Source organism: Canis lupus, unplaced genomic scaffold (genome assembly GCF_011100685.1).
Source record: "Canis lupus familiaris isolate Mischka breed German Shepherd unplaced genomic scaffold, alternate assembly UU_Cfam_GSD_1.0 chrUn_S192H352, whole genome shotgun sequence".
Classification (NCBI taxonomy): Eukaryota; Metazoa; Chordata; class Mammalia; order Carnivora; family Canidae; genus Canis; species Canis lupus.
In genome coordinates, this window is record NW_023330796.1 from 1 (window position 1) to 27,702 (window position 27,702).

A 27,702-nucleotide genomic window follows, 5' to 3' on the forward strand; every position below is an offset into this window, starting at 1 on the left:
TTAATTTTTTTAAAAAGCATGTTTGGGAATTTATATACTAGAACACGAATGTGGTAAGTCCTGCAGATGTCTGGTTCAGCTTGAAGGTTATACCTTGTAAGCAGAGGTTCCTAACTATGGATCACTGCTCTCCTGGGGCAGGATTTTAACCTGTTTTTCTATATATCTATTGGATGATATCTGCCAACAGTAGAATGAATAAAGTGTGGAATAGTCATAAAATGGAACACTATTTGTTTGAACCATAAAGCCACATAAGTAATCTCAAATTTTCTGATAGCCACTTAAAAATTAAAAGTAAAAAGAGAGAGATGACATAAATGTTATATATTTTGTTTAGCTCTTATAGCCAAAATATTATTTCGACATATAATTATTATACCCATTATTAGTAAGATAGTCTATGTTTTATACTGTCTTCAAAATATCCAATATCATTTCTATCATGTAATCAGTATAAAAATTATTGAGAGTTTGTGTTCTTTTTATGTTCTTTTTTCCATAGTAACTCTTTGAAATCTCAATTTGATTGCTAGTCTTTATCAAGAATACTTGTTCTGTATTTAGATTTCATAAAAATTACAGTTGAAAAAGTAATATCACATACCTACATTGTTGCAAACATATTTAAACATTTTCTAATAACTGTTGAGTATCAGTTTTTTCATTTGTATTTTAAAGTAAAAAAAATTAATTAAATAAAAACTTCAGCTCCTCAGTCACACTAGCCACTCCCAAGTATTCAGTAGCCACATGTAGCTAGACATGCAATAAATACTAGGTATTGAAATGAACCAACCTCAGCTACATGCAACAATATAATGAATTTATAAGATAATATTGAGTGAAAGAAGCAACATAGAAAATAATACCTGTGATTCCATTTATATAAAGTTCAAGAAGCGACAAAACTAAATTATGTTGTTTATGGCTGACATATGATAGGTAAAACTACATTTAAAAAAGCAAGGAAATTTGAGGTCCCTGGGTGGTTCAGTCAGTTAAGTGTCCAACTCTTGACTGGGCTCAGGTCATGATCTCAGGGTCATGGGATAGGGCTCCACACTCAGCCAGGAGTCTGCTGGAGATTCTTTCTCTCCCTCTGCCCCTCTCCCAGCAATTAATCTTTTTAAAAAATTAAAAAAGGCAAAGAAATTATTAAAGTCAGGATAATGGTTACTTCTGGGGAATCAGAGAGAGGGTTGTGATTGGAAGGGGCACACTGAAGCCTTCTGGGATGCTGGCAGGGGTTTTTCTTGATACAAGTGGTGTTTCATGGGTATTTGCTTTATAATTATTAAACTGAATATTTATGTTATGTACACTTGATGTGCATTTTTTTAGTTCTCAAAAAAAAATTTTTTTTTGGTTGGGGAAAAACAAATGACTTTACCTATAGTGCTGTATGGGGCTTCCAACATAGAATTTAGAAAAAGAGAGGAGGAAGTGTCAGTTCTGCCAGTATTGTTGTCATCTAAACCAGGGTTCTAGCAGAGACTTTGTGATCCAGAGAGTAGACATTAATATGCATTTTGGTTCAAATAGTGGATGGCTGTGTGTGTGTGTGTGTGTGTGTGTGTGTGTGTGTGTGAGAGAGAGAGAGAGAGAGAGAGAGAGAGGAATAAAGAAAAAAAAAAGGATTTGAGTGGAAACAGCGCAGAGCTCAGTACTCCTAAATTAAAGAAGAATTAGTATATTTAGGTGGCACCATTACACAGGTTTCCCTCCCAAATGGGAGTTAGTCCTGTGTAGTGAATAGTTGTAGTTGTTTTGCATTTTGATGCAGAAATAACCTTTTCATTTTTCAGAATTCTCAGTGAAAATTATTTGACTGAATTACATAAGGACTCATTTGAAGGCCTGCTATCCCTACAGTATTTGTAAGTTAATTAATCACTTATTATGAGTTTTTAGTTATATTATCTGTAAAATAAATATGGGGTTCAAATTAGATAATCACTATAATTTCTTCTAACAATAAATTTCCATCTCTAGCATTAAATATCTCATATGCATTTTCAGTTTTTTAATTCTATAGACAAGATAAAGATAGAAAAAGACCCTCAGTTATAGAGCAAAGGGGGTAATGAGGTCTGAGCAATTATGGATGCACATATGAACCTGTCTTGTAAGTGTTCATATACCGTGTGCTTACATTATACTTAATTTATGGCTCATGGATCAAATCATGCTCAGGTCTGTCTTTATACAGCCTGAGTTAAGAATGATTTTTACGTTCTTAAAGGGCTGTAAAGAGGAAAAGAAGAGAAAGAGAAGATATATGACAGAGACCATATATGGCCTGCAAGCCCAAAATGTTTTACTATCTGGCCTTTACAGAAAAGGTTTGAAAAAGTTGGTTAGTAAAATGAGAGGAATTAAATTAAACCTCAAATTGTCACCTACAGGACAAGAAAATATAGAACACTTACATTATTTTGAATGCCATTAACCCAGAATGTTTTTAATATTTAATCTAAATTAAACATTTAAATATTATTAAGCAGGTTAATTATGTAAGCAGTATTATCAAGTACCTATTAAGTTACCAAGAGAGCAGATTAAGGATTCAGTGGGAATTCTAGCACCAGTATTAAAATAGATGTTTAAAATGATGGTTAGGGGTACCTGGCTGGCTCAGTTGATAGAGCAAGTGACTTCGGATCTTGAGGTTGTGGGTTTGAAACCCACATTGGGTATAGAGATTACTTAAGGAAATAAAATCTTTAAAGTAAAATAAAATGATGGTTAAGTATTATGGTTAGAAATGTTTACATTAAGCAAACATATCAGAAATGCCCCTAATTTAACTAATTATAAAATAAAATCTCTCCAGCCTCATTGTCAAGGAGGAAATGCTTCTTTAGTATTTCTAGGTATACATACAGAGATACCATGTTCTTTGCTATAAAGGTTCAATTTTTATCTTTGTCTGTGGCATCCAGAGCTGTGTAAGTCATTAATCCCTATTAATGATGCTCTTTAAATGTTTTTTTTTTATGATAGACACAGAGAGAGAGAAGAGAGAGAGAGAGAGAGGCAGAGACACAGGCAGAGGGAAGAAGCAGGCTCCATGCACTGGGAGCCTGATGTGGGATTCGATCCCGGGTCTCCAGGATCGCGCCCTGGGCCAAAGGCAGGCGCCAAACCACTGCGCCACCCCAGGGATCCCTCTATTAATGATGCTCTTGAGCAAATAGAGTCTTCTTGCAAATGTAGAAGGTTTAAGGATAGTGGGTAAAAAAGAGCAAGAGCATGATTAAACACTAAGAATAGTCCTTTAAGTTATCAAACCTTCCAAGTCTTAGGGGACAGCCACTGTTGTTTTCTTGGCTACTTCTGTGATCTGGACTCTAAACTTTACAAACACCGTTTGTAGAAAATCAAATGAGATAAACTGCTCAAAGGATTAGGCACTTCATTACTACTACTATGAAATACTTGTAAGCCAATTATTTATGTTAGCTGAAGTGTTCTCATCATTTAAAAAAAAAAAAAAGGTCAATCAAAAGCTAATATGACAGGCACTATGCCCAGTATCATAGGCACGCAGATGATTAAGACAGGCTTCCTACCCCTATAGGAACTCATGATCTCACAAGGAAAATAGACAGAAGCTCAAACCATAATGCACTAAGCACTAAGTGGATGACAAAGTGCTGAAGAGGTGCAGAAGAGGGAGCCATAAGTCATAAAACTACATTTCTTTTTACACAGTCATTTTGTTTCTGCTATTCACTACCCAGCTCTTTAATTTATTTTTTAAATATTTGAGTTTGTTTTATGTCCATGTGTCAATTTTATTTTTTTAATAATAAATTTATTTCTTATTGGTGATCGATTTGCCAACATACAGAATAACACCCAGTGCTCATCCCATCAAGTGCCCCCCTCAGTGCCTGTCACCCATGACCCCCAACCCCCGCCCTCCTCCCTTGCACCACCCCTAGTTCGTTTCCCATAGTTAGGAGTCTTTATGTTCTGTCTCCCTTTCTGATATTTCCTACCCATTTCTTCTCCCTTCCCTTCTCTTCCCTTTCACTATTATTTATATTCCCCAAGTGAATGAGAACATATAATGTTTGTCCTTCTCCGATTGGCTTATTTCACTCAGCATAATACCCTCCAGTTCCATCCACGTTGAAGCAAATGGTGGGTATTGTCATTTCTAATGGCTGAGTAATATTCCATTGTATACATAAACCACATCGTCTTTATCCATTCATCTTTCGATGGACACCGAGGCTCCTTCCACAGTTTGGCTATTGTGGACATTGCTTGCTATAAACATCGGGGTGCAGGTGTCCCGGCCTTTCATTGCATCTGTATCATTGGGGTAAATCCCCAACAGTGCAATTGCTGGGTTGTAGGGCAGGTTTATTTTTACTATTTGAGGAACCTCCACACAGTTTTCCAGAGTGGCTACACCATTTCACATTCCCACCAACAGTGTAAGAGAGTTCCCTTTTCTCTGCATCCTCTCCAACATTTGTGGATTCCTGCCTTGTTACTTTTCCCCATCCTCCCTGGTGTGAGGTGGTATCTCATTGTGGTTTTGATTGTATTTCCCCTGATGGCAAGTGATGCAGGGCATTTTCTCATGTGCGTGTTGGCCATGTCTATTCTTCCTCTGTGAGATTTCTGTTCATGTCTTTTGCCCATTTCATGATTGGATTGTTTGTTTCTTTGGTGCAAATGACGTATCAGATAAAGGGCTAGTTTTCCAGGATCTATAAAGAACTTATTAAACTCAACACGAAAGAAACATGTGTCAGTTTTAAAACATGGTAGACAATGCAGATGAACACAACTAGTCCATACTTTCAAGCATTTATGCTCAGAGGAAAAAGGATGCAAAAATAACTATATTAAAAATAAATTGGAATGCCTGGCTGGCTGAGTTGGTAGAGCATGTGGCTCTTGATCTCAGGGTCATGATTTCAAGCCCCTGGTTGGGTGTGAAGCCTACTTAAATGTTTTTTTCAAAAGAAGAAGAAGAAATGGATATGGGCAACGAGAGGTATAAATTGGTTTTGGAATACAGATGAGGAAGAAAAGACTTCACATTGGATCAAGGAAGCTATTAGAGCAATGCTGTTTCAACAGGACCTTGAAGAGCTATTGGGTATCATCAGAAAGACATTGTAGGGCGAAATAAGCTTACAAAGGAGACTGGGAGAAAGGCAAACTACAGGAAAAATATCTTGAGTACCTGTAGAGTAGGAGATTAGAGCTAGTCTTCTAGGATTTTGAAGGCCGTGGATTAACATGCCACGCTACTGGATTATCACAGCAGTGCTCCAGGACAAGCTTTAAACTGCAATAGAAAAAATAAATAAATAAATAATCTGCAACAGAGTCACTTGGAGGGCTTGTCAGAAAATAAGCTCCACCTCCACAGTTACTGATTCCTTCAGTCTATAGAGTAAGGCTGAGAATTTGCATCTTGAGTAAGTGCCCAAGTGATGCTGGCATTCGAGAACCACTTGTGGAGAATTACTCTGGTGACTGTATGCAGGATGGATTAGAAAGGGAGAGACTAGAGATGGCAATGCCAGTCTGAAGAGTAGGTGGAAAATAAGGGACTAAGCTGGAATCAATGGAAGTCTGAGGGTCAACTATTATCAAGAATGGGTGTTTTCAAATAAAAATCCAGTACTATGTGGTGTTTTTTGTTGTCTCACCACTTGCAACTGAAGCAGTTAATAAATTCATGGAATATTAAGGCAAATGTACAACCAAAAATGAATTTCTATTAACATGATGATATGATTCTGAGTTAGTTCAAATTTATGTATTGATTAGAGGGGTAACTTCCTTTCAATTTAAATGAAAGGATATCTTTTATTTTTTCTGGTATTGAATTGGCCTAGAAAAATAGAACTAAACCAAAAAGGTGTTCCAAAATGAGAATATCCCTTTTAATATTAGAAATTATAATTATAGGGGTGCCCGGTTGGTGCAGTTGGCTGAGCATCTGACTCTTGGTTTTGGCTCAGGTCACAATCTCTGGATCCTGAAATGGAGCCCCCTGTTGGGCTCTGCACTCAGTGAGGAGTCTGCTTGGGATTCTCTCTCCCTCTTCCTCTGCTCCTCCCACTTGTGCATGTGCATGCACACACACTCTCTAATAAATAAATATTTTTTAAAAAGAAATTATAGGGGCAGCCCGAGTGGCTCACCGGTTAAGCGCCACCTTCTGCCCAGGGTGTGATCCTGGAGACCTTGGATCCAGTCCCATGTCAGGCTCCCTGTATGGAGCCTGCTTCTCCCTCTGCCTGTGTCTCTGCCTTTCATTCTCTCTGTGTGTCTATATGAATAAATAAATAAAATCTTTTACAAAATAAAGAAAGAAATTCTATGTGGAGGTCAAAACTTTGAGCTCATAATCTAGAAATTGATGAGGCCTCAAATGTCCTCTAATTAATTCTTCTGCTCTCAGGAAAGATTACTTCCAGAATCTATCAAGAGCTGTAGTTACTTCTTTCATTTATGAAAGTGAGACTCTTTTAAGAGAGATGAGGAGAGTTAGGGGCTCTGGAAGGTTCAAATAACAAGTCCTTAAGTTCAGAGTTTAGGCAAAAGCTGCTTATTCAATACTATCAGCCTACTAGTTAGGTATCTAATAGCTAATTGAGGCAATATTTTCCTTTTACTTTTCCTAGAGATTTATCCTGCAATAAGATACAATCTATTGAAAGACGGACATTTGAACCACTACCTTTTTTGAAGTTTATGTAAGTTACAAATATAAATTTCATTATATTTGGGATTTTTGTTAAACTTAATTGTAAACCTCTTTGCTACAATCATTTTGAAATATGATTGTAATTTTATTAGTAGAAAGCTACTAAAATTATGTAGCGAATCTTTTTTGTCTGTAGCAAAGATTAGTGTAAGAATTATTATACAGATCAGACTGAATCATTCTAGAGAAGTGGTTCTCAACTAGGGTGATTTTGCACCCAGGTGACATTTGAAGTGTCTGGAGACATTTTTGGTTGTCAGACTGTAGATATGCTACTGGCATCTAGTGGGCAGAGGCCAGAGATGGCGCTAAACACCCTATAATGCACAGGACAGCCCCTCTTAAAAAAGAGGATCCAACCATAAATGTCAATAGTGCTGATGTGAAATATTTTTCTAGAGAAATAAAGATTACCTAACACAAGTATTTATTGAGCATTTACAGATTTGTATCTAATGCAACACATGTAGAAACATGAAAATATAAATCTTTCATGCAAATTTTTTAAATTTAAATTTCTAAAAAAATTTTAAAAGGCATATCTTCCATAGCGAGATAGTTTCAGGATATGGAGAGGGTATTGAGATTATGTTTCATCCTATATAAATTGGAATCACTGCCAAAGGATAAATGTTCTGAAAGAATACCTTTTTTCCTTCTTCTTTTGCTTGTGTCTTTTTTGTAGAAATATGAGTTGCAATGTATTGACGGAAGTGAGCTTTGGAACATTTCAGGCCTGGCATGGAATGCAGTTTTTACATAAGCTGTAAGTGAAATAGAAAATAAACACATGTAAAAAATAAACAGACAAACAATATGTAAAAACATCATACATTTATTGGTTCAGTGGATGTTAAGCCCAGTATGAACTCTGAAAAGTATGTCTTAAAATCCATTCTTTTTTTTTTTTTTTCAAATGAGGAAACTAAGGTACAAAGAGGCCAAGAGGCTTGTCTATCTCATAAATGGCACTCTCAGCTTTCCCTGTACTCAGCTTTGGTATGGGCAATAAAAGGCCCCAAGCAAATAACACCCAAGTCAACACTATCCTGGGAATCCATGACAATGATGCTTCTCCAATAGGGGCATGGTCCTTCAAATTCCACCTCTGAATTTAACTTTGATTCCTGCTAATGGGCAAAGTTCCTAACTGCTTCAATGCATGCAAAATAAAGCTTCAAAGAACTAAGTGTAGGGGAATTCTCCAGGGAGCAAAAGTGTGGGTGCTTCCTCAGCCATCAGCTTCTTTTAAATGGTAAAGCAGAAAGAACTGCTGAGAACCTGCCACAGGGCACTTCTCTCACCAGTTACCCAGAACATTATTTTTCAAAAAATGTATACCTCTGAGTAAATCATCTGGGGGCCATAAGAACCTTTGAGGTATGGTAAAAGATATTGTTTGTGTTAAGTTGTGTGAAAAATGTTCATGAAATACATTGCTGTAGCATAATTCCATGTGGCTATTTCCTGACTCTTCTTCAATAAGAAGTGTGTTATTCCCTTTCGGCTGGAAAATTCTGTGATTTCCTGGTGATATAAACAAATCATAGTGGGGGATGTTCAATGGCCTGAGGGGGATTTTAGACTCAAGGTGAAGATCTTCCTCTAAACGTGACTTTGGAAAAGATTATCTTACCTGTCTTGTAGTTCAGAAATATTATTTCACACAGTTTATTTTAGGATAGATGAAGGTGTTGAGGGTGTGTCTGGAGCTAGAGGGACAGTTCCTGCAGATGCCTATCTGTTGAAGGCTCCTCTCTCCTCCCATTAATTTGCTGATGCCTAACTTGGAAAAAGACTACAGAGGGTCAGTTTTTTGCTTGCGAACACCCCGGAGAAAAGGCTCATTGGGTTTCTGCACCAGGAGGTTTTGGTGCATCAATATACTGTCTTAAACTCACCATCTTTATTTCTAAGCATGTTATCACACCAAGAGTCTCTTAGAAGAATCTGAATTTCCAAAAAAGAAAGAAAAGAAGAAAGAAAGAAAGAAAGAAAGAAAGAAAGAAAGAAAGAAAGAAAGAGAAAGAAAAAGAAAAGAAAGAAAGAAAGAAAGGAAAGGAAAGAATCTGACTTTCATTATAGTTATATGGGCAACACAAGAAAGAATATGGGGGAATCAGTTGATAAAAATCAATGAATTCATTGAAAAACATTCACTGAGTGCCATGTCCAATACATGTCAACACTGTACTAAGTACTGGGGGTACAAAGAATAAGACAGGGACTGTCCCCAAGAAACTTTCATACTGGAAGGAGAAAGATGTTGACAGGAAAACACACGGGAGCCGTGCGGGCATCCATGCAGCAGGGTAACAAGGTAGGGGGTTGACAAAGTAGGGAACAGGTTGTGGGATAGAAAAGACTCTTAATGGATGAAGCAACAGCTTGTTTGTGTTGAGTTTCTGTGTGCATCTTAAATAACAGAAAAAGGTAATTAAAGAACCAGAGCTAGCCAGTATTGATAATAAATTAATACTCATGTCATGGGACTTGAATACAGCTTCGAAAACTAATTCACAGTTCCTTCTGAAAGATTATCACGATACAGTAAGTGTGTACTGGGGGTTAGGCTCCTTTTTGTTTGAGGTCAAATTTTTCTAATAGACAAAGCTAGTCTGCTTTAGGAAATCTCTGCCATAGTGAAATATAAACTTCATTGCATTTCTTTCCAAAGGCAAGTTGCCAAGGGAAGATGCCACCCTTTGAATTAGTCATGTTACCTGTGTGACATGTTACCAAGGTGTTTATAAGTTGAAACAATATTTTCTCTGGCATTAAAGAAGTCTGTAAAATGTATAGGCCCTAGCTGAGGTGGATTTATTTTGAACTGACCAAAGCTTTAACTTCAGGGCTCCTCACTTCCATAGGCCCCTTCAAAGGTCTTGAGAGGAGTCCTAGCAATTTTTATATTCATAATGTTGCATGTTTTTATTAGACAGGATTTCCCAAAGTAGATGAGGTTCAGGCCCCACAAGACCTTGATTGACCCTGGGTTTCAGGTAATTATAACTCAGTAAGCTTCTTGAATGAAGCCTCTAAGTTATTGATAAATACTGACTGAACAAGTTAGCAGTGTGGTAAAGTCTATTTTGAATCTGAAATCCACCTCAAAGACATGCCAAGAGCTTATTAATGAGGTACCACCTTTGGAGGTTTTTGTTTTCTTTGGCTTTAATAAGGAGAAGGGAGAAGCAGGCTCCATGCACCGGGAGCCCGATGTGGGATTCGATCCCGGATCTCCATGATCACGCCCTGGGCCAAAGGCAGGCACTAAACCGCTGCTCCACCCAGGGATCCCCAGTTCTTTATTTTTAATTGAGATATAATCCACATAATAGACTATGCAACATTGTAAAGTATACAGTCCAGTGGTATACTTCGATAGACCACAGCCACCCTAATTCCAGGACAGTTTCATCACCCTCCAAAATAAATACCGTACCCATCAGCTGTGACCACCCCCTTCTTCCCTCCTCCCAGGCAACAACTAATTCCCCTTCTGTATCCTAGATTTGCCTCTTCTGGACATTTCATACAAATGAGTGTCTAGCTTCTTTCACATAACTGTTAGCTTCAAAGTTTTTCCATGTTGTAGCATATATACCAGCACTTCATTCTTTTTGAAGGCTGTATAATATTCCCTTACATAGACACATCACCTTTTGTTCATCTGTTCCTCAGTTATTGGACTTTTCAGTTGTTTCCACTTCTGACTATTATTAATAATGCTGTTATGAGTATTCACATACATGGTTTTGTGTGGACATATGTTTTTAATTCTCTTGGGTACATACCTAGGAGTGGAATTGCTGAGTCACGTAGTAACTCTATGTCTAACCCTTTTGAGGAACTGCCAAACTGTGTTCCACACGTAACTATGCCATTTTATGTTCTCACCAATGTATGAAGATTCCACTTTCCCCATAATCTTGCTACCGCTTATCATTCTCCATCTGATTATAGCCATCTTAGTGAGTATAAAGTAGTATCTTATTATAGCTTTGATTTGTATTTCCCTAATGACTTAAGACATTGAACATCTTTTCATGTGCTTATTGGCCATTTGTGTATTTTCTTTGGAGAAATGTCTCTCTGAATCCTTTGCCCATTTAAAAGTTCAATTATTAGTCTTTTTATTGAGTTGTAAGAGTTCTTTATGTGTTCTGGATATTCTGGATACTAGACTTTTATCAGACATATGATTTGCAAATATTTTCTCCCATTCTGTGAGTGGTCTTTTACTTTCTTGATAATGTCCTTTGAAGCACAAAAATCTGTTTAATTTTTTATAAAGTCCAATTTGTCTATTTTTCCTTTTATTATTTGTGCTTTTGGTGGCATGTCTAAGAAACTCTTGCCTAATCCAAGGTCATAAAGATTTCTAAGAGTTTTTATAGCTTGAGCACTTCCATTTAGGTTAATCCATTTTGAGTTAATTTTTATATATAGAATGAAGTGTAGGAATCCTTATTTTGTATATGAATATATAGTTGTCCCAGCTCCATTCGAAAAGACTAGTCTTCCCACTTTGAATTGCTTTGGCACTCTTGTTGAAAATCAGTCAACTATAAATGTGAGGATTTATTCCTGGACTGTCAGTTCTGTTCCATTGGTTTATATGTCTATCCTTTTTTTAAAATCTTCAGCCTCAGTTTATTCACTTTTAATTTACAGAACATCAGAGATTTACATTGTTTTCCAGTGTTAGCATTTTTATTTTTATTTTTTTAAATAATAAATTTACTTTTTATTGGTGTTCAATTTGCCAACATACAGAATAACACCCAGTGCTCATCCCGTCAAGTGCTCCACTCAGTGCCCATCACCCATTCACCCCCACCCCCCGCCCTCCTCCCCTTCCACCACCCCTAGTTTGTTTCCCAGAGTTAGGAGTCTTCATGTTCTGTCTCCCTTTCTGATATTTCCTACCCATTTCTTCTCCCTTCCCTTCTATTCCCTTTCACTATTATTTATATTCCCCAAATGAATGACACCATATAATGTTTGTCCTTCTCTGATTATATATGTCTATCTTTATGCCAGTGCCACACTACGATTACTGTAGCTTTGAATTGGGTTTTGAAAGCAGAGCATGTGAATCTTCCCACTTTTTTGTTCTTTATCTAGATTTTTCTTGGCTATTCTGGGTCCCTTGAATTGATATAAGAATTTTAGAATTAGCCTGGAAACAAGTCAGCTGTGATCTTGATAAGGGTTGTGCTGAAGCCATAGTTCAATTTGGGGCATAGTGCCATTTTAACAATATTTTTTCTGGTCCATGACCATGGCATTTTTTCCATTTATTTCAATCTTCTTTAATTTCAACAATGTTTTGTAGCTTTCAGTGTATGGATCTTATACTTTTTGGTTACATTTTTTCCTAAGTATTTTATTCTTTTTAATATTGTTATACATGGAAATTTTTTCTTAATATCATTTTGGATTACTCATTGCTAATACATAGAAATACATCTAACTTTTATATATTGATCTTGTTTCCTGCAACCTTGCTGAACCCATTTGTTAGTGCTAAGGTTTTTTTCTACATTCCTAGGAATATGTCTTGTGGTCTTCTAGTTTCTCAGGAATATGTTGGAGCATTTCAAACTCTCTGTGGATATCTCATTTCTCAGCTTTTTCTTTTAAACTTTTAGATTAGGGTTTTTGTTGTTGTTGTTGTTGTTGTTTTTTTGTTTGTTTTTTTTGTCCCAACTGTTATCCATTGCCTTACACAGCTGCCAGTTTAAAACATTTACCTGTAAGTGTTTTTAAAAATGCTCCTGGGGATATCTAGGTGACTAAGCGGTTGGGTGTCTGCCTTCCTCTCTAGGCATGATCCTGGAGTTCTGGGATCCAGTCTCACATCCAGCTCCCCATAGGGAGCCCACTTCTCCCTCTGCCTATGTCTCTGCCTCTCTCTGTCTCCCTTTGCCTGTGTCTCTGCCTCTCTCTCTCTGTCTGTGTGTCTTTCTCATGAATAAATAAATAAATAATGATATTTTTAAAATGCCCCTTGAGAAGAAGAGGCTTCTAGCATTGTGCAGTTCTCAGTGAGGTCAAGGACAAGGTTCTCAATTGAGGTCTTCCAGGAAACTCACTAGACAGGTAAAACAATGACAGTTCTTTGGGAAGGAGGCTTTAAGGAACTCCAGCTCCATTTTGCTCCCCTGGGATGTGGGCTATTTTTCAAGGCTACCATCAGGATACAGAGCAGAGGTCTAGAACTAGTTAAAACAACAGATCTCACTGTTCTTATAGAAATTAATACATTTTCCCTTAATAAATGCTCTCTGGGTTGCTGTAGACCCATTGGTTAAATTTTCCAAAATGATTAAAACATTGATTCTATGTTTGCCAGTGTTTGTCATTGTCGTTGCTTTTATGGAGGGATGAAGTTTCAAATGTCCTCACTTTCCCGTTTTCACTGATTCGCCTATAACATGGTTTAAAATACCTAAAGTCTCAATGACCATCAGCTAATTAAATACTTCATCATGGGAGTCGATTAGAGAAAAGGAATAAAAATAGAAAATGTAATTCTCAGAGGAGCTCTCCCAGGTGGAGAGATGAAGTTCAACATGAATACAGTTTCTATATTTAGCGCTCTCAAAGTTTATGGTAACAGCTGTTTTATAAACCCCCTTTTCTTCATGTGAGTTACACACAGGCTTTGGAGTCAGAACTCAGTTCAAATTCCAGCTCTGCTTCTGACTGGCTTGACAAACTCGGACAAATTATGTAACCTCTCTGTACCTCAGTTTCCTCATTTGTAAAATGAGGTGATGATAGTATCTATCACATAAGGTTATTATAAGGATTAAATGTGAAATGCTGATCACAGATGCCTTACAGCCCAATAATAGTATTGGTTATGAAGATTATCTATCTAATACTTGGTAAAAGTATAGTTAATGATTCTTGAGTAGAGTCAACCTCAAGGCAGATTGTCTTTTCTTTTCTTCCTATTTCTTTTACCTTTTTTCATTTTAAAGAGTTGGGAAGAAGGTCTGTTCAGCATTTTGGAATAAAAGCTTGTGTCAAAAAGATGACAAGATGTCCTTTATTCAACAAACATTAAATAGTCAATAACAAGCACTATACTATGTCAGGCACAGGGACAACATGACAATAAAGTATGGTCCCTGCCCTCCAGGAGCCGAGAATCCAGGAGATTGATAAGGAAACAGGTGATACATGCCATGACAAAGGCTGTAATGCAAGAATACACACAGGCTATGTGGTGGGAATATAGCTTTCACCGGCTGCTCATAGATTTAGCCCTTCTTGTTTGGCTCCAAAACTGAAGAATTGGTTATCATTTTGTCTTTAACTGGGTGGTTTAAACTGTAGGATTTTTAAACTTTCTAGAGATAAAAGAAAAGCACTTTGAATTATGGAGGACACTAGAAATAGTATTTCCTACAGAAATTACTTCCTACTGGTATAGTCACTTCTGAGGTTTTCAACCTGAAATGTTCTTTGGCATATTTTTTCTTTGCCATCCACTTAAAAAATTTTTTTTCTCTTTCTCTTCCTGCTTTATCATTCAGAGACCTGGGTAGTGCCCAAAGGAAGAATGTTTTACAGATTCTAAGGGTGATTTTATAGGCAAAGGCAGAAAATGATTGCTTTTAAACTTCAAGTTCCATACCAAAAAAAAGAACATAAATTTTCATCTAGTTACTTAAAATGCAGATAATTTTAATTCCATTGCTTTTTTCAGAATTCTCAGTCATAACCCTCTGACAACTGTTGAAGATTCATATCTTTTTAAATTGCCAGCATTAAAATATTTGTAAGTATTACAACAATCTCATGGCTCATGAGATGATTTCTGCTCTTTTTTACTTTTGTCAAAGATTAAATCTTTTGCATTTTGAATAAAAAGTCATAATTTAAATTTTAGCTGGGTTATTGCAATAAGAATTATTGGCAAAGAAAGAATGTATATGGACAAGACAGCCTGTAGTAGAAGAGAGCAGTATTGAAGAACACATAGAGATATGGAACATGCAGGTGTATAGCGAAATATTTACCACATATGTAGAAATATCATTTATCTCAAAAAGCAAACTGGAATAAGGTATACCTTATTTAAAACAAAAGACTAATCAAGAAAGGTGGATGCAACTGAGAATGAGTAGAAAAAGGGTAAAAGGAGATTGTACTGTTTAGCACCAAGGTGATTATGTTCGTGATGCACATAAATTTTAATTTCTTCAATAAGAATGCTCTGAAATTATCTTCCATAGCAAGTAAACTCTTGAGCTAGCTTGACAGAGAAGCCAGAATTTAAATAATCACATACTATTAAGTACCTTTTTGTACTTGGTGTGAAATTTTAGTCTTTGGTATCATGCATGTTTGGGCGTTCTCTTTCAGAGACATGGGAACAACACAGGTGTCACTTTCAACAATTGAGAGCATTCTCATGATGACCCTTGAATTGGAAAAACTGTAAGTTGATTTTTCTTATGTTTATTATCACTTCGTTGTGTATTTAGGTTTGTTTTATTTATAAGTCAGCTTTATTGAGGCATAATTTTCAGTTAATATGTACTCTTTTTAAGTATGCAGTTTTTAATGAGCTTTGGTAAATATATAGTTGTGTAACCACCACCACGTTTGAGATACAGAACATTTCTGTTTGTAGTTAATCCCCTGTTGCCACTATCAGCCCCTGACAGCCATCAACCTCATTTTTGTCCCTATAGTATTTTTTCCACCATGTCTTTTTTTTTTTTTTTTAAGATTTTATTTATTTATTCATGAGAGACAAAGAGAGAGAGAGTGAGAGGTCAGAGGGAGAAACAGGCTCCATACAAGGATTCTGAGCTGGGACTTGATCGCGGGACTCCGGGATCACTCCCTGAGTCAAAGGCAGACGCTCAACTGCTGAGCCACCCAGGCGCCCCTCTACCGTGTCTTATGAATGAAATCATACAGTATGCAGTCTTGTGTGATTGGCTCCTTTGACTCAGCATAATCCTTTTGAGATTCATCCATGTGATTGCATCAACCCGTAATTCACTCCTTTTTATTACTGAGTAGTGTTACAGTTGTGTGGATATATCAGTTTGTTTATGCATTCATCACTTAATGGACATTTGAGTTGTTCTGATTTTCCTTTTGGCTATGATGAATAAAGCTGCTAAAAGCAGTCACGTGCAGGCCTTTGTGTGAGCATATGCTTTCATTCTGGGGGAGGTGAAATACTTAATGGTAGGATTACTACATCATGTGCTAAGTGTATATTTAACTTTTTAAGAAAATGCTTCCTAGGGGTGCCTGGGGGGTTAGTCAGTTAAGTGTCCAACTGTTGATTGTTGATTTTGGCTTAGGTCATAATCTCAGGATTGTGAGATCAAGCCCCCAGTGGGGCTCCATGCTGAACGTGGAGCATGCTTAAGATTCTTTCTCTCCCTTTCTCTCTGCCCCTCCTCCCCACCCCACTCATACACATGTGCTTGCTGTCTCTCTCTCAAAAACAAAAACAAAAACAAAAACAAAAAACCTGCTTACCTCTTTTCTAAAGTGAATGTAGGGCAGCCCCCGTGGCTCAGCAGTTTAGCGCCACCTTCCGACCAGGGCGTGATCCTGGAGACCCAGGATCTAGTCCCATGTCGGGTTCCCTGCATGGAGCCAGCTTCTCCCTCTACCTGTTTCTCTGCCTCTCTCTCCCTCCCTCAGTGTCTCTCATAATAAATGAATAAAAGCTTTAAAAAAAATAAAGTGGATGTACCATTTTGCATTCCAAGCGGCAGTGTATGACATCTTTATATTTCAGTTAAAAAATTTTTTCAAACTTTGTATCTTTTTTTTTTAATTTTATTTATGATAGTCACAGAGAGAGAGAGAGAGAGAGAGGCAGAGACATAGGCAGAGGGAGAAGCAGGCTCCATGCACCGGGAGCCCGACGTGGGATTCGATCCCGGGTCTCCAGGATCGCGCCCTGGGCCAAAGGCAGGCGCTAAACCGCTGCGCCACCCAGGGATCCCTAGACTTTGTATCTTTAATTTGCATTTCTCTAATAGCTCATGATGTTGAGTGTCTATTCATGTACCAATATCTTTTTAAATGATGTGTCTATTGAAATCTCTTTTCCTTTTATTTTTTTCTTAAAGATTTATTTATCTCAGACAGAGAGAGAGAGAGAGACCAAATGTGGTGGGGGGTGGGGGGTATAGGCAGTCAGAGAGGGAGAGAGAGAATCTCAGATTCCTCACCAAGCTTGGAGCCTGATTTGGGGCTCAATCCCACAACCCTGAGACCATAACCTGAGCCAAAATCAAGAGTCAGACACGCAGCCAACTGAGCCACCCTGGTGCCTCCAAATCCATCATTCAGTTGGATACATACTATTGAGTTTTAAGAGTATATTATATATTCTGGAAAAAGTCTTTTCTCTCAGGTGTTTAGCAAATTTCTCCCAGGCTGTGGCTTGTCTTCATTCTGTTCTATCTCTGAAGACCAGAATTTTTAATTTTTAAATTTTGATGAACTCACCCATTTCACCCATCATTCCACTCCTTGTCCCCTCTGGGGACAACTATAGTTTGTTCCCTATAATAAATGTCTGTTTCTTGACTCTCTCTCTCCCCTTTGCTCATTTTTTTTGTTTGTTTCTTAAATTCCACATATAAGTGAAATCACCTGGTATTTGTCTTTCACTGACTGACTTACTTTGCTTAGCATTGTACTCTAATGTTGTTGCAGGTGGCAGGATTTCGTTCTTTTTTATGGCTGAATAATATCCCATTGTTTATATATACCACCTATTTTTTATCCATCCACCTATCAATGGACTGGTAGGCTGCTTTCCATAACTTGGCTATGGTAAATAATGCTACATAGACGTGCATGTATCCCTTTGAATTAGTGTTTTTGTAATTTTTGGTTAAATACCCAGAAGTGCAATTACTGGATCATACGGTAGTTTTATTTTTAATTTTTTGAGGAGCCTCCATACCATTTTCCTCAGTGGCTGTACCAGTTTGCATTCCCGCCAGCAGAGCATAAGTTATTATGTCTCCATATCCTCACTAAAATTTGTTGTTTCTTGTGTTTTTTATTTTAGCCATTCTGACAGGTGTGAAGTGATATCTCATTGTGGTTTTTATTTGCACTTCCCTGATGATACTGAGCATTTTTTCATGTGTCTGTTGGCCATATGCATGTCTTCTTTTTTTTTAAGATTTTATTTATTTATTTGAGAGAGAGAGAAAGAACATGAGCAGGAGGAGGGGCAGAGGAAGAGGGAGAGAGAGAGAATCCCAAGCAGATTCCCCTCTGAGTACCTAGCCTTACTCAGGGCTCGATCCCAGGACCCTGAGATCATGACCTAAGCTGAAGGCAGACATTTAACCAACTGAGCCACCCAGGCACCCCTGTGCATCTTCTTTGGAGAAATGTCTGTGTCTTCCAGTTTTTAAGTGGATTATTTGGGGGTTTTTGGTGTTGATCTGTAGACATTCTTTATATATTTTGGATACTAAACCTATATTGAATATGTCACTTGCAAATATCTTCTCCTATTTGATAGGTAGTCTTTATTATTTTTTTTGGTTGTTTACTATACAGAAACTTCATATATTGTTTGATATGGTGAAACATTGTTTAGAATTTTGCATCTGTGTTCATGAGAGATATTGGTCTATTGTTTATTTATTTATTTATTTATTTATTTATTTATTTATTTATTTATTTATGATAGTCACCCAGAGAGAGAGAGAGAGAGAGGCAGAGACACAGGCAGAGGGAGAAGCAGGCTCCATGCACCGGGCCTTGGGCTAAAGGCAGGCGCCAAACCGCTGCGCCACCCAGGGATCCCGGTCTATTGTTTTCTTTTCTTGTACTGTCTTTGCCTACTTATGATAAGGGAAAAGCTGGCCTTAAAAATGAGTGGGGAAATATTCTTTTCTCTTCAACTTTCTGGTAGAGTTTGTGTAGAATTGGCATTATTTCTTCCTTAAATGTTTGGTAGAATCACTCATGAAGCCCTGTGTATTTGAAGCTTTCTTTGTGAGAAAGTTGCAAATTACACACTCTATTTCTTTAATAGTGATATTTAAGTTACATATTTATTTTTGAGTAGTTTACATCTTTTATGATCTGTTCATTTCACCTTGAATTGATTGACAAATTATTTTATAATATTCCCTTCTTATCCTTTTAATATCTGTAGGGATGCCTGGGTGGCTCAGTGGTTGAGCATCTCCCTTTGGCTCAGCTCATGACCTCGGGATTCTGGGATTGAATCCCACATGAGGCTCCCTGCAGGGAGCCTGCTTCTCCCTCTGCCTCTGCCTCTGCCTCTCTCTGTGTCTCTCATGAATAAATAAAAATAAAATCTTAAAAAAAAAAAAGAAAAGAAACAAGGGACATGTCACCCCTTGTTTTTTTTTTTTAAGATTTTATTTATTCATGAGAGACACAGAGAGAGAGAGGGGGGAGACAGAGGCAGAGACACAGGCAGAGGGAGAAGCAGTCTCCATGCTGGGAGCCTGATGTGGGACTTGATCCCGGGACTCCAGGATCAGGCTTTGGGCCGATGGCAGGCGCTAAACTGCTGAGCCACCCAGGGATCCCTGACCCCTCTCATTTCTGATACTGATAATTTATGTCTTCTCTTGTCTTGTCTTAATCAGTCTGCCTAGAGGTTTATCAGTTTTATTTATCTTCTCCAAAAACTGTCTTTTGGGGCACCTGCGTGGCTCAGTGGTTGAGCATCTGTTTTTGGCTCAGGTCGTGATCCTGGAGTCCTAGAATAGAGTCCCTTTTCAAGCTCCCCACAGGGAGCCTGCTTCTCCCTCTGCCTATGTCTCTGCCCCTCTCTCTTTTTCTCTCATGAATAAATAATTACAATTTTTAAAAATAAATAAATAAAAACTGTCTTTTCATTTCACTGGCCTCTCTATTTTTCTTTTCCGTTTTCTTTATTTGTGCCTTGATCTCTATTATGCTATTTCTTCTCCTTATTCAATGATTAATTTTCTTTTCTTTTTTTAATTTCTTAAAAGTGGATACTGGGGAAGCTGAACACCGCATTAGCAACATCCCATATGTTGACATGGTTTCAGTTTTAGTACGAAATAGCTCTTAATTTCTCTTTTGATTTCTTTGACTGGCAGGGTTACTTAGAAGTATGTTGTTTAGTTTCTAAATAATTTGGAGATTTTTCAAATCTGTTCATTTCTAATTTAATTCCATTGTAGTCACAGAACATATGTTGAATGACTTAAATCCTTTTAAACTTATTGAGGCTTGTGTTATACCCATGAATTCTGGTATTAGATGAGCCTATGATCTATTTTGGTAACTATTATGTATCTACTTGAAAAAAATGAGTACTCTGATTTTGGGTGGAGCATTCTATAATGTCAGTTAGGTCAAGTATGTAGATAGTGTTATTCAAGTCTGCTATATCTTTACTGATTTTCTATATATTTTTCTGTCAATTATTTAGAAAGCAATATTGAAATTTCCAACTATAATTGTGTATTTATTTGTCTCTCTTTGCCATTCTCCTTCATATATTTTGAAGTTCTGTTATCAGATGCATAAATTTTTAGGTTATGTCTTTTTTATTAGTTGATATTCCTATAATGATGGAATAACCTCCTTTATCCTTGGTAATATTTTTTTACTTTGAAATGCACTTTGTCTTACAGTAATGTAGCCACCCAAGGTTTCTTTTGATTACTGTTAGCATAGCACAATTTTTTCTATACTTTTAACCTACTTGTATATTTCTATTGCAGATGATTCTTATAGACAGCATATAGTTGGCTTTTGCTTTTTTATATTTTAATTAGGGTGATTATACCATTACACCTAATGTAATTATTAACATGACTACATTTAAAGCTACTAAACTCTCTATGTGTCCCATCTGTTCTTTGTTTTGCTATTTTTTTTCTTTTTTCTTCCTACTTTTGGATGACTGAGTACACTTTTAAATTAAATTAAATTAAATTAAATTAAATTAAATTAAATTAAATTAAATTTTATTTGTTGGCTAGTTAATTACAACTCAGGTTTTGTTAGTTTAGCAGTAGTTTAATGGCTTGTAGTGTTCATCTTTAACTTTTCACAGTCTATCTTCAAATAATATATGATTTCATGATTGGCATAAGAACCTTACAATATATAGTGTACTTCATTTCTCCCTTACTGGCCTTTGTGCTAATGTCTTCATACATTTTGCTTTACTTCTAAACAGCACACTATATTATTTTTTTGTTTTAAACAATAAGTTAACTCCTTTAGGAAGTATAGTTGATGTATATTAAATTAGTTTCAGATGTACAACATAGTGATTGAAGAATTAATACCACAATAAGTGTATTACGGTATTATTAACTATATTCCCTACATTGTACTTTTCATCTGGAGACTTACTTTATAACTAGAAGTTTGTACTTCTTACGTCTTTTCACTCATTTTGACCATATCCCCGCCCTCTACTTTAATAACCACCAGTTTGTTCTCCATATTCATGAATCTGTTTCTCTCTTCTTTTTGTTGTCAGTTTTCATTTGTTTAAGATTCTACATATAAGTGAAATCATATTGTATTCAGATATTTAAATAGTAAGAAAAACCTTATGTATTTACCTTTGGAGTTACCAGTTCTAATGTTCTTCTTCCTTTTGTGTGGATCCACATTTCTATCGCAATCATTTTCCTTCTGCTTGAAAATACTTTCTTTAGCTTTTCTACAGTGTAAATCTACTAATGATGACTTCTTTCAGCTTTTGTATGTCTCAGTCTTTTGTTTTGCTTTTATTTTTGAAAGATCTGGATATAGAATTCTAGTTTGATAGTTGTTGGTCCCCTCTCCGCTTCACTGCTTTAAAGATGTTGCTCTACTGAGTTCCATTAATTCCAACAAGAAATATGTTACCATTGTTATCTCTATTTCCCTATATGTTGTGTGGAGGTTTTTCCTTTGGCTTATTTTTAACATTTTCTCTTTATTGATGGCTTGAGAAGTTTGATTATGATGTGCTTTGGCATAGTTTTGTCCATATTTCTTGTGTTTAGAGTTCATTGACCTTCTTGGATTTGTGGGTTTATTAGGGTTACCTGTTTGGACAATTTGGGGGCTATTATTTTTCAAATATATTTCTTCTCCCTTGTAGACTCTATGTATGCATATATTAGGCCACTTGAAGTTGTTGTATAACTCACTAAGTAGAGACATGGGTTTCTTAGTCTGGGATTTTTTTTTTTTTAAGATTTTATTTATTTGACAGAGAGTGAGAGCACAAGCAGGGGGAGCAGAGGAGAGGGAGAAGTAGGCTCTCTGCTGAGGAGCAAAACTGATGTGGAGCTCGATCTTGGAACCCGGGGATCATGACCTGAGCCGAAGGCAGACATTTAACTGATTGAGCCACCCTGGTGCCTCATCAGTCTGGTTTTCTTTAACATAAGAAATATTGTTATAACTTTTTTTATAAAGATTTATAATTTATTTAAGAGAAAGAAGAGAGCACACGTGGGTGGGGCAGAGGAATCTCAAGCAGACTTACAGTGATCTAGGAGCCCAGTGAGGGGCTTGATCTTATGAGCCTGAGATCATGACCTGAGTTGAAACCAAAAGTCAGATGCTTAACCAACAGTGGCACCCAGGCACCCCAGTTATAGTAACTTTTTAAACATCCTTGTCTGCTAGTTGTAACACCTGTGTAGATTTTGGGTTAGTTTTGATTGATTGCTTTCTATCCTTGATGTGGGCCATATTTTAGACTTACTCAGACTCTTCTTAGAAGTCTACCCTCTTCCTGTATGCTCTTAACCCAAAGTGAGACTTTTGGGTCAGAAGGAGATACTTCTGAACTGAACTACTGATCAATGTCACCCAGTTCTTATCTCTGTCTTATTCTAGGTATATCATACCCCCTACCATCCTTACCTATTGGTTGAGCACCTCTGTCCTTCTCTTTATTTATAATATTCATGAGCAACAATTGGCCAACTGGTCCCTACTCAACCCTACCCAACCATCATATGCCACAAGAATTCCTTTATGCAGAGCCCTGTGAAGACCTTGGCCTGAATCTTCTACTCAAGTAACCCCTTTACCACTAATATAATGCTCTGTGTTTCCATTTATAGGATATTACCTAGCCGTATGTCCTGTTGTCTCTGCCAACTCAAAAATAATATTGAGGTTGTTTGCAAGACAGTCAAGCTGCATTGTGACGGTGAATGTTTGACAAATGCCACACGTTGTGGTGAGTTTGAATTGCCTCATGATATATATATAATATTTATATTTAAAGATTTTATTTATGAGAGAGAGAGAGAGAGAGAGAGAGAGAGAGGCAGAGGGAGAAGCAGGATCCATATAGGGAGCCTGATGTGGGACTTGATCCCAGGACTCCAGGATCACGCCCTAGGCTGAAGGCAGGTGCTAAACCGCTGAGCCAACCAGGAATCACCTCATGATATATTTTAAATTTTATTTATGTTTTAATTTTTATTTTTAATCAACAATGATCAATTTTTAACTAATGATGTCACTGCATTATTTTTATTCACTTACAGTTCAAACCCCTAAATTTCTTTTTTTTTCAAAGATTTATTTGAGAGAGAGAGAGATGTGAGTCGAAGGAGGGGCAGAGGGAGAGAATCTCAAACAGATTCCCCACTGAGTGTGGAGCCCATTGCAGGGCTCAATCCCATGACCTTGAAATCATGACCTGAGCTGAAACCAAGAGTTGTATGCTTAACCCACTGAGCCACACAGGCACCCTTAAAATCCCTAAATTTATAAGAACTATTCCTTTGTTATAAGTCAGATTCTCAGTTACATTATTAAATTAATTACTCCCAAATGAAAACATATGCATCATAATTTGTAAACTAATTTCATATGTATCAGAACTCAGGTCCCCCTTGTCTTATATGACAGGTGGAGATATATTTTTGTTTATTGTTTGTTTTTACAAGTTATCAAGAGTAAAAGTGATGCTGATTTATAGATAAAGTTTATTCAGAGCCTGAGAGTTCCTGTTCCCTAACCAGAAGCTGCTGCCTTCTTATGGATACAGAGCACTCTTCTATTCTTGGACTGTCCAACTCTGAACTTTTTCTGAATCCTCAGCTTTTCTATCCAAAAACACTCAGATACTTTTAAGTATTTTTCTGTATACTATGTTTTATTGGCACTAACTTCATGACTTCCAAAATGTGCTTCTGCACCCAGATAGCTTGAATATGGTTCCCTATCAATGATCTAGGGTACATCATAAATAACACTTTGCTACCTCTGTAAATACAATGTTGCTTATTTTTCAAAACAATTTTTTACTAATTACTCCCTTATCTCTTAGAGGTGGGCAGAATAGGCATGTTTAGCCTCCTTTTACAGGTGAGGAAAAATTAGATCAGAGGTGTTAAGTACTGTTGCCTAGCACTCAAGTGTCCCGTTTAGGGCTCTCTACAAGCCCGTTGCTCCTCCTTTCTTGTGACCTTTATTACCTCCTCCTCTGACTCTCATCAACACCGCTGAAAATACTTCTAATTCTTCTGGAAATGAAACTCGGTTGGATGATACTGTGCATGTACACAAGCCATATGCTGACTTTCATGTAGTGGGAAGCTCTGGATGGTACCCTAATAACTAAAGCTAGAAATATTAGAAATGAAAGTGAAGTATATTTCTTCACATTCTGACAAAAAATTTCTTTATCCCTTCTGCATTTTAAAACCTCAAGTATTATTCCATTGATTTATCGAACATTCCACATTGGCATATCTCTCATACCTGGAAAATCTCTTAGCCTACACTCGTTCCCTGCCCAATTTAAGCAAAGAGCCAGGGTGGACTTAGTGCTTTTTTTCTGTCTAGAGCTTATGTTTTGTGTGAGCTGCAATATATGGGAGCAGGGACCAAGCATAGTAATTGATGGGTAGATGGAGAGGGCATGTCCAGATGAGGCCCTACTAGCAGTGGGTGTTTCATGGGCATCTGTGGTAGTAGCAAGAAAACAAGCACACTGAAGAGATAGAAGGAGGAAACCCCCTGCTCCCACTGCATCTGAAGCAGTACAGGACAGGGTATATGAATACCAGGAGTCACAGTAGATTTGCAGACAGTTTAGCTGAGTGTCTTCCAGACTTGGCTTTTCTTAAGTACTAGATAATTGGTCCTTGGAGACCAAGGATTATGGAATAATCCTAAATGTAGTCATTCACGTTGTGAAAGGTTCTGAAGAAATAGCCATTTAAAAAAATACCCTTTTCTCCTTTTGTTGTTGCCAATATAGGTTCAAGTTTGAGTTTGTGTCCTTGATAATGGTACTCAGATATTTGCTGGTTCTTAATTTTTATGACTGGGATGTATGACTGCGGACTGACAAAAACTGTGCTATCAGCCTTTCATTATCAAAACTAGTCTCTTCTTTTTCTGACAGATGAAAAAGCATCTATAATGAATGTAGAAGGATCATTCATGAAGGTATTAAAAGCCCGGAAGAAGAGTACCAGTACTGAGCTGACAATTGAGCCAGAGAAGGCATCCTCAGACAAAAATGGCATCGGTCTGTCAGCCTTTATGAATGAGCAGTTAGACTTTAATGATGAAGTGATGTTATCAGTGCGCTGAATTACATATTACCTTATTTCTCAGAGGGAAATGTAGAAGATGTAGAATCAACATTACTACCATTCATTAAAACTCTGTTTTCAAATGTTCAAGATGGAGACAAGCCTGTGGGTTACTTGAAAAACAACACAAAGAGCCCTTCTCTTGAACCTGGACCCAACAATTCAACTTACAAAATAAACTGAGGAAACTCTCTTTCCTGGAAAATTGTTAGATGCAGAAATTCAAGAAAAATTGATGAGGTAAAAAAGAAAGAAAAAAAACTGCCATGCTTATACCTCCCGGGATTTTAGGTCCCAAATTTAAGAAATTGGAAACTGCCCAAGGACAGGAAAAGACCCTTCCCAAGGCTAAGAATTTACGGAAGAGGTGGTTTAGAAAAAACAGTGTTCTCAAGGGCCCCAAGGACCTACAGAAAAGGCACTACAAGGAAGTGGACGTTCAGAGCACCCAAGGGAACAGAGTGCCCAGTCATTTGTGAAGAACATGGCCAAAGAAAAGAAGGCTCAGTGGACCATCCCCAAGGGAGCTGGAGGAGCTTCACATGGCCCAGAGGCCCAGGAAATTAGTGGGAAACTCCGTCCACACAGAGTCTTCATTCATAAAGGAGCACAAGGCAGCAGCCTCTTCTTTCCCGAAGCAAAACATAATGGGCAAGCCTTCTGCCTCCACTGCCTCCAAAATCCCTACCTAAGGTGAAAAACAAATCAGAAGACTCAACCTACCCCATTGTTGTTTTAGAAGATGCGAATGCTAGAGTTAGGGAAATGGAGGCTTCCAGACCAGTCTCGCATTCTGGAAAAAAGTATATTTTCCATAAAATTCGCTCACGTATAGTCCAAAGAACACCCAAGACCAAAAAAGTAAAAAGTTCAGAAAGAAAAACTCACTCTCGAATAGATTGATGCCTGCACAGAGGCCTCCATTGCCTGCCGTCAGGAGCCTCATCGATTCCCCTTCACAGGAGGCTATTTCATCTTCAGAAAAAACGAATTCAGGAAAATCCTTTCCAGAATTATTTACTCTTTCAGAACCTTCTAAAGAAAACACTACTGTAGAAAACACTACTGCACAGAATGCTTCTGAAGAAATTATTTCTCCAGGAAGCACTACTGTATCAGAACAAACTCCCCCTGAATTCACAAACCGTAGGAATCTTTCCAATACATATTCTACTACCACCAGAGACAACTTTGTGCCGACTGTTAAACAAACCAATGAAACACAATGGGAATACCACAACTTGGTCACTGACTTGCCCCCAAAGCCCACAGGCTTCAGTGTTGCAAAGCTCTCATCCGCAGGTGATCTATTTGAAATTCAGCTAACCAGCAGCTACGGTCCCTCATCCCGAATAATGACGTGAGAAGGCTCATTTCTCATGTTATCCGGACTTTGAAAATGGACTGCTCTGAGACCAATGTGCAACTGGCCTGTGCCAAGCTTATCTCCAGAACAGGCCTCCTGATGAAGCTTCTCAGCGAGCAGCAGGAAGTAAAGGTGTCCAAGGCAGAGTGGGATACAGACCAATGGAAGACTGAGAAACTATATCAATGAGAGCACAGAAGCCCAGAGTGAACAGAAAGAGCAGAAGTTCAAGTGAGGTGAGGATAACTCCTGAAAGATGGGGGTCTGAACTTTTAGTCAGTTTAGGACATGCAATAAAGCACCCATGCACAAGGACCAGGGCCTCCCAGTCTGGGTCTTGTCTTAGCCATTAATGTTGGCTGAGACAGTGATCTGCCACTTTGCTCATTTAGAGAATGGTGCCACTCTTCCCAGGTAGATGAGAAGAGGACTTAACATACAAGATAAATATATTATTGAAGAAAGGGCTAATGATAAATTATATAACACATTAGATTTGGTATATTTCTTAAGAACCTATACGCCACTCCACTGAAAGAATGAGGTTTTAGAGTAGCTTAAGAATAGTTAGCTTTCATCCTTTTCTTTGATTTCTAAAAAATTGTTCTTTGTTTTTTGTTTTTTGTTTTTTTAGCCAACAAAAGAAGTTCCAGGTTATGGCTATAACAACAAAACTCATCTTGGCAATATCTGTGACTGTAGTAGTAATGATTTTGATTATAGTTTTCTGTCTCATTGAGGTAAGAACAACCATTAATTCAGATTTCCAGAAAATCTTTTGTCTTTATAATAGATTCAGAATTTACAAACTTAAAATCAAAAGCCACTTTCTCACTTACTGATACTTGGTATTTCTCTTCTGTCTGACAGACTGACATGTACTTCATTCTTTATTGCAAAGTATATTCTGGGGATTTTTATTTTATTTTATTTTTTTAAAGAGAAGCAATTCTTTTTTTTTTTTAAGATTT

The 27,702-nt window shown here is 37.3% G+C and overlaps 1 protein-coding gene across 1 annotated transcript; it reads left to right on the top strand.

Annotated features, from left to right (window-relative positions):
* Positions 1–1,808: 1,808 nt before the first annotated feature.
* LOC480493 (leucine-rich repeat-containing protein 37A3-like) lies at positions 1,809–27,471 on the top strand (the record flags this gene model as incomplete). The annotated part of the gene is given in 14 exon segments (XM_038589377.1): positions 1,809–1,880; positions 6,666–6,737; positions 7,434–7,514; positions 14,475–14,546; positions 15,134–15,208; positions 22,870–22,988; positions 25,173–25,340; positions 25,343–25,449; positions 25,701–26,036; positions 26,038–26,215; positions 26,218–26,688; positions 26,691–26,905; positions 26,907–26,957; positions 27,366–27,471. Coding segments are annotated over 14 exon segments (2,122 nt in total), but the record flags the coding sequence as incomplete, so codon positions are not given.
* Between the last annotated feature and the right edge of the window lie 231 nt (positions 27,472–27,702).